Source organism: Nicotiana tabacum, chromosome 24, assembly GCF_000715075.1.
Source record: "Nicotiana tabacum cultivar K326 chromosome 24, ASM71507v2, whole genome shotgun sequence".
Lineage (NCBI taxonomy): Eukaryota > Viridiplantae > Streptophyta > Magnoliopsida > Solanales > Solanaceae > Nicotiana > Nicotiana tabacum.
Window position 1 is genome coordinate 48,447,659 of NC_134103.1, and position 10,824 is coordinate 48,458,482.

The 10,824-nt window shown below is 38.8% G+C and overlaps 1 protein-coding gene across 1 annotated transcript in view; it reads right to left on the reverse strand.

Annotated features, from left to right (window-relative positions):
- Window positions 1-9,236, reverse strand: part of LOC107792560 (uncharacterized) — a 28,419-nt gene extending 19,183 nt beyond the window's left edge. Inside the window, exons 1-10 of the mRNA XM_016614784.2 lie at window positions 8,903-9,236; window positions 8,470-8,745; window positions 8,189-8,284; window positions 7,348-7,919; window positions 6,781-6,868; window positions 6,543-6,584; window positions 6,345-6,407; window positions 4,877-4,926; window positions 4,763-4,790; window positions 4,367-4,441 (exon numbers count right to left, since the gene is read on the reverse strand). Of these exons, the coding sequence (XP_016470270.2) occupies window positions 4,367-4,441; window positions 4,763-4,790; window positions 4,877-4,926; window positions 6,345-6,407; window positions 6,543-6,584; window positions 6,781-6,868; window positions 7,348-7,919; window positions 8,189-8,284; window positions 8,470-8,688 (1,233 nt within the window). The 5' untranslated portion in view covers window positions 8,689-8,745; window positions 8,903-9,236. The remainder of the gene's footprint in view (window positions 1-4,366; window positions 4,442-4,762; window positions 4,791-4,876; window positions 4,927-6,344; window positions 6,408-6,542; window positions 6,585-6,780; window positions 6,869-7,347; window positions 7,920-8,188; window positions 8,285-8,469; window positions 8,746-8,902) is intronic.
- Window positions 9,237-10,824: the final 1,588 nt, after the last annotated feature.

Below are 10,824 nucleotides of genomic sequence, written 5' to 3' on the forward strand. Positions count from 1 at the left end.
GATGTCTTCGATGGCTTTGATTTTATCGGGGTTGCTCTCGATCCCCCGATTTGATACCATGAAACCGAGGAACTTGCCCGAACTGACCCCAGAAGCACATTTCTTGGGGTTGAGCTTCATGTTGTATTTCCTTAAAATCTCGAATGTTTCTTGCAAATGAGCCAAATGGTCCTCTACGCGCAGGGACTTAACTAGCATGCCATCAATATAAACTCCCATTGATTTACCTATTTGTTCCTCGAACATTTTATTTACTAGGCGTTGGTAAGTAGCTCCTGCATTTTTTAGCCCGAAGGGCATCACATTATAACAATATGTTCCATACTTGGTGACAAATGAAGTCTTTTCCTGGTCTTCCGGGTTCATTTAGATTTGATTATACCCGGAATAGGCATCGAGAAAAGTAAGGACCTCGTGGTCGGCCGTGGCATCGATCATGCGATCGATGTTGGGCAGCGAAAAAGAATCTTTGGGGCATGCCTTATTTAGATCCTTATAATCTATACACATTCTAAGTTTGTTCCCTTTTTTAGGGACTACAACTACATTGACTAACCATCCGGGATATTTTACCTCCCGAACGGACCCTATTTTGAGAAGTTTAGTTACCTCGTCCTTTATGAATGTATGCTTTACCTTGGACTGGGGTCTTCTCTTTGGCTTCACCGGTTTGAACCTAGGGTCCAGGCTCAGTCGGTGCGTTGTTATCAACGGTGGGATCCCTGTCATGTCTGAATGGGACCAAGCAAAATAATCTATATTATCGAAAAGAAATTGAATAAGTTTTTTCCTGGGTTCGGGGGTCAATCCCATTCTCAGGTATACCTTTCTCTCGGGCAGATGCCCGATCAATATAACCTGTTCCAGTTCTTCGACCGTCGATTTGGTGGCGTCAGAATCTTCGGGGATGATAAAAGTTCGAGGGATCAAAAAATCCTCCTCATCTTCTTCTATTTCCTGCTTCCCTGATTCGGTCGAGGCTGGCGGCTGTGATTGCTATTTAACTTCTCGTTTACCTTTGATGCTTGACCTTTCCGAGAGTGTTGACATCGGCGTTACCTCATCGACCGCAAACATTTCCCTCGCAGCATGCTGCTCCCCGTACACTTTTTTTACACCATCTGACGTCGGGAATTTTATTACTTGGTGAAGAGTCAAAGGTACTGCCCTCATATTGTGGATTCAAGGCCTTCTGAGTAGGGCGTTGTACCTCATGTCACCCTCGATTACGTGGAACTTGGTATTTTGGATGGTCCCAGCCACGTTTACCGGTAGAATAATCTCCTCTTTAGTTATTTCACTGGCCATTTTGGAGTCGTTTAAGACCCGAGCTGCGGGCACGACTTTATTTTGCAGATCGAGTTACTCCTCGACCTTCGATCGGATGATATTTGCAGAGCTACCTGGATCCACTAAAACACGCTTAACTTGAACTTTATCTAATAAGATAGAAATTACCAGAGCGTTGTTGTGGGGCTGAGAGATGCCTTCGCCTTTTTTGTTGTTGAATGATAAAGTGTCTTCGATCACGTAATCTCGGGTTCGTTTTTCTCTAGTGATCGGTATCTTTGAGCATTTGAGTATGGGTTCCTGTGGAGTGTCGACCCCACCGATGATCATATGAATGATATGTTGAGGTTCCTCCTGTTCATTTTTTCTATTGGCATCTCTCTCTGTGAAATGGTTCTTGGCTCGATCGCTGAGGAACTCTCGAAGGTGGCCCTCATTGAATAGACGAGCTACCCCCTCCCTTAATTGTCTGCAATCCTCGGTCTTGTGGCCATGTGTGCCATGATATTTGCACATCGAATTTGGGTTTCTTTGGGAGGGATCGGTTTACATGGGTCTGGGCCATCTAGTATCCTTGATCCTTTCGATTGCCAATACAATGCCCGATGCATCGATGCTAAAGTTATATTCCGATAATCGAGGTGCCTCTATAGGATCGGCATATTTGTCGAAATCGCTTTTGCTCATAAGTCCCCGAGAATTCTGTCCTTGATCACTCCTTCGATTGTTCCGGGCGGAATTGCATCCTGAATCATTATTCCTTCGATTTGTGGTGTATGGTTGATATCGGTCTCTGTTCGACCTTGGCTCTCTGTCGATGTTCCTCTGGTTTTTAATAACCGACCTGTTTGGATGTACTGATCCGGAAGGAGCTCCTAATTGGTCATCTTCGACCCTGATTTTTGACTGATATCGATTGTGCACATCCGCCCAAGTTCCAGCTGGATACTCGAGGGAAAAAGCTTTTGCAAGAATTTTTTGGAATCCAACCCTTTTATCATTAGTGGTGCCTCCAGGATCTGATCGACCCTGGAGTTGTATGTTTTTACTTTTTTATCGTTTGCTTCGATCCACTTTGTGAGCTCCTCGAGTATCTTAGCAATTTCGGGAGTAGTCCCCGATTCTTGCTCATTTGACCTACTACTGTTGGCTCCGTTCTGTGGGCAATTTCTCGAGGTGGATTGGGCTTTGGCCTGCTTGGTGTCTAGGTTTGGCTCTGCAACTGAGCTATCGCTACCTATTGGGCTTGCAACATTTTAAAAATAATACGCAAGCTGACTCCGTTTTCCTCAACGTTATGGGTGTCTCGAGTCGCAGATCGAGTACCGCCATGAACGCTATTTTCAAGTTCAGAACATTGGTTCGCCTCAAGGGCCACATGTGAATTAACGTCTAGTGGTACTTCGATCCAAGCTTCAGGTGCTCCGACTCGAGCTTCCATGGCATCGACAAGCGGCCTTCCGGCCCTAGGCGTCAAGTTGTTGGTTTCGTCTTGAAGGCCGGTTTCGTTTTCGATAGGTAAAGCCATTAATTGAGGGTTTGCCATTTCTAATCCGAAGCCAAAGACACTTTCAAAAGACAGGCGTAAAATGGCGTGTATTTGCAGATTCGTATCAAATAACCATTGTTATCCTTAGCCCTACGGTGGGTGCCAAACTGTTTACCCGAAAAATGGATAGAGTTGAATTTGTACGTAGTTCTAAGGATATGTGGTATAACTTAATACAAATCATAAGAATAAATAAAAATATCAAATACGGATTGTAAAAAATGTAAAATAAACAAGGCTGGAAAGAACATGATTTTTAGGACTAAGCAAGATGAATCAATATATGAAGCTTAAAAGAATAACTCTTCAATATAGGAGTGTATGGTGTTTTAGTTACAATGTAAGCAAAAAACTGTCTTTTACAGAAATGTAGCCATCTTTTTTATAGTGGAGGATCCTATTTTAGATATAATTAAAAATACATAGTGGGGAACCCATGATAAATCAGCTTTTCCCTAATTCCCACCGAGATTCTCTCCCTTAGTGCGTTTGCAAGGGCTCTTTGTCTGTGAGCTCGAGCTCGATCGCCCTCGGTGCTGGTCGGTATTATTTTTAGAGCTCGATGCGGACTTGCTCGATGCCGACTCGGGATCAGGTGATGATTCGGGCTCAGTATCGGTTGGCCTCTACCCCTTAAGCTTGATTCCACAACATCTCATCATAGTTCGATTCGGACCCGAGCTCGATAATGACTTCGAACTCGGTGTTTGACCTATACCTGAAATCTGAAGCTCGTTCGTACCATATTCGGAACCCATCTCGATATTACAAATCTTCCTTTGGTCTATTATGATCCCATCTCGATCAGTCGTACGAATGTCGAAATTAATTTCGACCGTATACAACTACTAAGTAAGAAAATACAATGACATTTCACGACTATAAACTGCCAAAGAAAAATGCAAATGTCTTTTTTGAATTCTTTGGAAAAATGAAATATTGAAATAATATCCACGATATACTCCCTCTGTTTCAATTTATGTGAATCTATTTGACTGGCCACGGAGTTTAAGAAAAAAGAGAAGACTTTTGAACTTGTGGTGTAAAATGAGGCACATATATTTTGTGTGACTATAAATCATTGCATAAAGGTAAATTGTTTCTAAATATGGAACTGGGCTATTTTTTTTGGCACGAACTTAAAAAGAAATAAGTTCACATAAATTGAAACAGAGGGAGTAAGTTTTAAACATTTTCTACTTTTTTTTTATCTCCAAACTTTTGAATTTTCAGTAATTATGTTCTATACTATTCTCTAAGACTTGTTATAAGCTATTAGAATACTTCAATTCTAAAGGCCTCACATCCAACGACTCATCGTGAAATCAAGATTGCAAAGCTAAAGAGGTAGATTCACAAAACTTTTAAGTTCTTTTTCTTTCTGAAAGGATAATATTGAAGTTTTAATTTGTAGTACTTATATCTCAGAAGACTAAAATAGGAATTCTTAGTCCTTAATCATAGATATAAAGAATGAACTATTCCTGAAATATGAAATCAAATATAAAGGATGAAGGTTACAAATACCTCAGCTTCTGTTCGAAGAGCTGCAAGCTCGTCACTTTTTCCACCGTAAGTTTGTGCTGCAACTTTTAGAGCAGCCTGTGAAGTACACATCTTTAATTTCATCCAAGCGGAATAAGTGAAATAAATATGATAATATCATACTGTCGCTTTCCTATTTTATGTGAAAAGTTTCTACTAAAAGATCATACATTTCTTTACACCTAACAAGTTTAAGATTCAAACTGTACTTCGATTGTTATGTGATGTTCCCTATCGGATTAACTCTACAATATTTTTTTCTTCTACTATATTAATGTACAGTAAATTATACTATCTCTTTGAAGTTATACATTCAACTGACGTGTGTCACAAAATATAAAATAAGGAAGAATGTATTGAACTCTTTATCATACATACCTCCCTTTGTTGTAGAGCTGCTTGTTTCCTGTACAAAGGAAAAATAAAAACATATTGAATTTAGCCTAGATGATTTTAGAATGAAGGTCAATGTTCTTTGATTATGAAGCTTACCTGCTTAAAAGACGAGCCTCCATTGACACACCTTCCCCAAGACTGGCAACCTAAAAGCAAGACATATGTAATTATGGCCAATATTTTGACTAGTGGAGTGCATCTCACATTAGCATAAGCCTATTTACAAAGTAGACTTTGTTGGTAATATTCTTTGGGACCCAAATGGATATCATTTGCACAAGTTGTATCTTTTCTTTTACAACTAAGAGGCCAAGGCTTTTTTGCCTATAAAAGGAAAGGCAATTAGTTCATTTTAAACACACCAACAAGACGTGAGTCTTCATTTCTTGTTTCTTCTTCTCCTTTAGTAATTGAGAGTATTTTGTAAGAGAGTGAGTGTTGAGAAACACTTGTGTGATCCCCTTTCTTTGGAGCGATCTTGTGAGGTTATTCTCTCGGGGGTATTTGTCGTTGTTATCAACTTGCATTATCTTTGTTATTGTCATTATAACATTGTTTGGCTAAATTCCGCACTGCCCGAGTTCCCGATCCTAACAACATATGTTAAGCAACTCAAATATTGTGAAGGCTCAAGACTTTTCTGCGAACCTCTTACTTTCAGCAGTGGAATTACTCGAACCACTGCTCGAACCCATGATCACTACTAGAAATTCGGTAAAAACCGACCAACGTTGGTAGGTAATAGCCAAAAACCGACCAAAACACGACCATTTACGTGTGGATGGTATTTTTATGGTCGGAAAGGAATACCAACCAAAGTTGGTCGGAAATTACTGACCAACTTTGGTCGATCAATTAAATTCAAAAAAAAAATATTGCAAAAAAAAAACCGACCAAAGTTGGTCGGTTTTTTCCGACCAACGTTGGTCGGTATTTTAATTATGTAATAAAAAGATTCACTATCAGGGAATCGAACCGGGGTCTATACTGTGGCAGGATACTATTCTACCACTAGACCATTGGTACATTTTGTTTTAAGACTGTCTTTTATTTGATTTATACTCTTTAATTGTATTTTCGCATGAAAATAACCGACCAAAGTTGATCGATTTTATTAAAAAGTAAAATTACCGATCAAAGTTGATCGGTTTTTTTAAATGACCCGCCGAATTAACCGACTAATTTTGGTCGGTTTTTTTAATATTAATTTTTATTTATTTTAATTGAAAAACCGACCAAAGTTGGTCGGTTTCTTGAAACATAAATTTTGCGGGACTCAAAAATAATTTCCCGCATTTTTGCACCAAAGAAAACCGACCAAAGTTGGTCGGTTTCGTAAAAAAATATTTTGAAAAATTGTGAAGGCTCACGACTTTTCTGCGAATCTCTTACTTTCAGCAGTGGAATTACTCGAACCACTGCTCGACCCCATGATGAGCTTTCATCACTTTGCAACATCCAACAGTGGTATTGCAATGTTGGCAGCATCAACATACAGTCTGAAAGCAAAGGAGAAAAACTAACTAATGCGAGAAAAGTAACAAATATGTTCTTGAAGATTTACCTGCTGCTCAAGCTGCCTAGCCCTTGCCTCAGCTTCTTCACAACGCTCTTCTGCAAGTCGAAGCTGAAAGGATATATAACGATCCACTGCCCGTGAGCACGATGGATTGAAATGATAAACTAATTCTATTAGAAAAATTAGCGTTACCCAGCGCCTAAGTACCCAACTGATTGCTTTTGAGAAGGAAGTTGTTCTTACCTTTTCGAGTAAACTTTCATTCTCTTCTTGAAGCATGTCAACCTATATTTTGGATCAAATCTCATTCACATCAATATTGTAATTAGAGATCATGGGAACTCAATAGAGATTCTAAAAAAAAATAGCAACTTATCCAAGAGAACTCCTCTGTTCAGGAAGTTCAACTCTATAAACTTTCTGGTTTTTAGAAGGTTTGACATGTAGTTGAATGATTGATACAATTGGTAAATGAACTAACCTCATCTTGTAAAGCAGATGAAGATGGCTGAGTGGGAGGTTCTTTATACTTGAAAGTGCCAAAATCTACTGATAACCTGCTCAGTGACCTAATAAATGAAAGATTAGAACACATTCAGTAATGCACAAGACTGTTTAATGTACTCCCAGTTGATATTTGCGTTTACCCTTGGTCCTGTTCAAAGACTAACATCTAGAATGTGGGATGGACGGACAAGTGTTTTACATTTCGGAACAAACTTCAATTCTAGTTCTAGAGCTGAAGAGTGCGTAGTAATTATATGACTAAATTGTCAACATTTGTAATAAAACTGGTAAAGCTACTTTGTCAAAATAGTGAGCATCAAAACCTTATACGACATGCTCGTGTAGTTATTTGTGCATTCAAACTAGTAAAAGCGTTTTTGAACAAGGAAAAACACTTGAGACTTCACCATGCTTACTAGCTTAACTCTATATTCATAGTAACTTATTAGTTTCGAGGGTGCACACATGTTGAGATGGGTCCAATCAAAGAAATGCAAAATTCAAAGAATTATGATTACCGATTCAAAGAATCAAAGATTACCTTTTATCTTTACGAGCTTCAGGATGAGGCTCAATTGCAGCTGCATTAGAACCAACTGGTCTGAGCGAGAAATGCACATTAGAAGGTACAACAGGAACTGGCTTGCCACCGAAGTGACCCAAGCGGTTAGCTGCTAGAGCACGAGCAGATAGAGGCTGTTCCGGGATGCTGGATTGAGACAATAATTGATTGCTAGCCAAAGGTGTAGTTGGTGCGCGAGCAGATAGTGGTTGTTCCAAAGTGTTTTTAGATTGAAAAGTTAGCTTACTCGGGATAGCTGCAGAAGTAGAAGAAGTGGTTTGGATAGATGAATGAGAATGTTGATGAACATGTACATGCTGTTGCTGTTGCTGTTGTTGATGTTCCAAGGAGGAGCCTGATCGGAGAGAAGTTCGAATAGGTGTCGTTGAACGAGTTGACAAAGGCTGCTGATCTAAAGACTCTGAAGACGAAGATGGTCTGATTCCTAATATTGACGTTGGATGTGTAGTCAGTGCATGTTGTTCTATGGATGTACGGATTGATGCTGGACGTGTAGATGATGCATTTGCTTCTATGGATGCACGAACTGGCTGAGAGAGAACAAAGAAATCAAAACTTCAATCTTGATTCTTGCATAAAAAAAATTACAGGCGATCTCAATTTATTTGGCTTTGATTGGACACTGAGTTTATCTAAGTAAGACAAGTAATAGTACCAAAACTACTATCCAATTGTGATCTATAACAAATACTCATTTATAACAAAATGTAAATGTGTTAATTTTTTAGAAGAGGAAAAAGTAACAGAAGGGGGAAAATTGAGAGTGAGGAAGTATTTTAATGGTGTTATGTAAGAGTACCTTTTGACCCAAAGAGTCAGTAGATGCAGATGGTCGGATTCCTAGTGATGCCGGACGGGTAGTCGATGCCTGTGGTTCGATGGATGTCCGGACTGACTAACACACAACAAAAGAAACCAAAACTCAAGCTACTTACTTATTTCTCAAAGAGAAAGATACTCTCTCCGAGCTAAAATAGATTATTTGGAATATAATGCTACTGTGGTCCATAACTTTCTTTTCAGTAATTTTATTAAAAACACCAAAGGAGCATGTGCAAGTTTTTTAAAGTATATATTTACCAGAGGAGTACGAGTTCGATTGGGCCTTCCACCAAGGCCAATAGCAGCTGTAGAGGGAGCCACAACCACAGGGTTGTATTCATACAGCTCGTCTTCCTCGTCGTCGTCATCGGCTTGTTGATACGCCATTACCTGAGCCAGCCTCTGCGCCGCCGCCTTTGCATTCTGCGGCTGCCGTCCCGCATTTGACCCTGACCGCGCGTGCCCCTGACCCTGCATCTCCGCCCACCCAATGCCTCCACTCTGCGTTATTTTCCTCTTCCCTTCAATTTATTTCTGCGATTTCACCCCCAATTAAATGAAATTATTATACATATCAAAAGATAAGAATTTGAATGAAACAATAATAATTGTTCTAATAGTCATGTAGTAATAGGAGTAATTTTCTTTTGCCTTAGACATCATAGAATTTGGAACGAAATGAAAGTAATACCTTTTAAGTACAGTCTATGCCAGATCCTTCTCAAATGCTTTGATGTTAGAAGATGAATCCATGCATCAAGATAATTCCATCAATCTTTGATGTTAATTCAATACATTCTTCTTATTAGCCCACCAATTCAATGTCCTGTAGATTTATTTATATCAGGGTAACAACATATAAATGAGCTCAATCACTGAATTTCTTTTTAGAATATAGAATTTTGGTTCTTGTTGTTTCGCGAGTAGAATATTGTGGACGAGATTGGAGTCGTCACCTTGCATTGCATACGGGGAAGTTGAAATATGAGATGCGAATAATAATAATGCCTATGGTTACAAGCACTAGTAGTGCTAGAATCTCGTATAACAAGTCAAATCAAATGATGGGTTTATATAATTAAACTAGTTAATCTGTGCGTATTAAAACTTGTCTAAACAACTATGTTGTTACTTTAGGTTGTATGGTTCTTGCTTAGAATTTGCTATTTATTAATATTGGGTCAGTTGCCTTTTATCCTTTTATTAAAGACAATTTCAAGGTTCTACTCGCGGGAGTGGTATGATAACGACACGATAGGGATCCAAGAATTATTAAAGAAAATCAAGAAACGTGCGGAAGCTAAAAGAAAATAAAGAAACAAAAAAACAACGGAAAATTAAAGATAGATTGAATTCAAGAAAGAGTTTCTTGAATTCAAGAAGTCTATTCTTGAAGTTGAATCCTAACAACAACAATTAGCTAACAAAGAACTAATCGCCTTTGGTAGAGAATTAAAAACAAGAGATAGATTGTGAAATACGACCCTTTAGAATAACAAGAACAACAATAAGCCTAAACTTATCACCTTTCTTGAATACCTAGAAGTGATCTAAGATTTCAAAAGAGTTTAATCTTACCACCTTAAGTTGAGTCTTGAAGGTTGAAGAATAAATCCAAGAATAGCCACACACAAGAGTGCAAGAAAAATCTCACAATTTTTATTGATAATAGTCTATGTCTAAAAGCAAAGAAGACACCCCTTTATATAGGGAGGGGGTCACGAAATTCTACCTAAAAATTAAGGAAATAAAGTCCTAAACTACTTTGGACAACAAGTCCAACTATCATAGGAAAAGGTAAAACTCTAAGAAATAAAAACTAAGTCAATCTTGGAAAGTAATTCCAATAATCTTAGGAAAATAAAAATAAAGCCTTAACTACCTAGGAAAGCATCAAATATGTCCTAACAAACTAGAAAACAAAATAAGGAACTTTGACTCCTTCTCCTATGTCTTGGCCGCCCCTCCTTGAGCTGACCTGGGCGCCAAGTTAGCTCCTTTGTAGGTTGATTTAGGTGCCTAATTTAGACCCTCCTTGGCTGGTGCTTGGACCCCAATCTACCTCCTCTTAGACTTGGACTTGGACCATGAAATGAGTGTAGCACTTAGCTAAGTCATCTCCATAATTCTTGAGCTCTTCTTCCACCATTAGCGCCTTCTTGATCTCCCATTGAAGCCCAACAACCTTGTCTTACTTCTCCTTAGCTTGAGACCTTGTGAATGGCTTTTTTGGTGCTTCTAAAGCTTTATCCTTGTCCGTAGAGCTATCATTCCCCTCCTCTTGAAAAGAATTCATCCTCGAATTTGAACCTACATCAAATAAGGATAAGTCAGCAACATTGAAAGTAGCACTTACTTGAAACTCACCTGGAAGGTCCAATTTGTAAGTATTATCTCCAATCCTTTCAAGTACTTTAAATGGCCCATCTCGGTGCAATTTTGTCTTCCTTTTTGAAGGAAATCTCTCCTTCCTCATATGAACCCAAACCAAATCACCAGGCTCAAAGATAACTGGTTTTCGACCTTTATGTTCTTCGTAAAGTTGTTTGCTCATTCTTCCTCTCAATTGCAAGTCTTGTATGCTCATGAATAGTCTTCATCAAATCAGCTTTC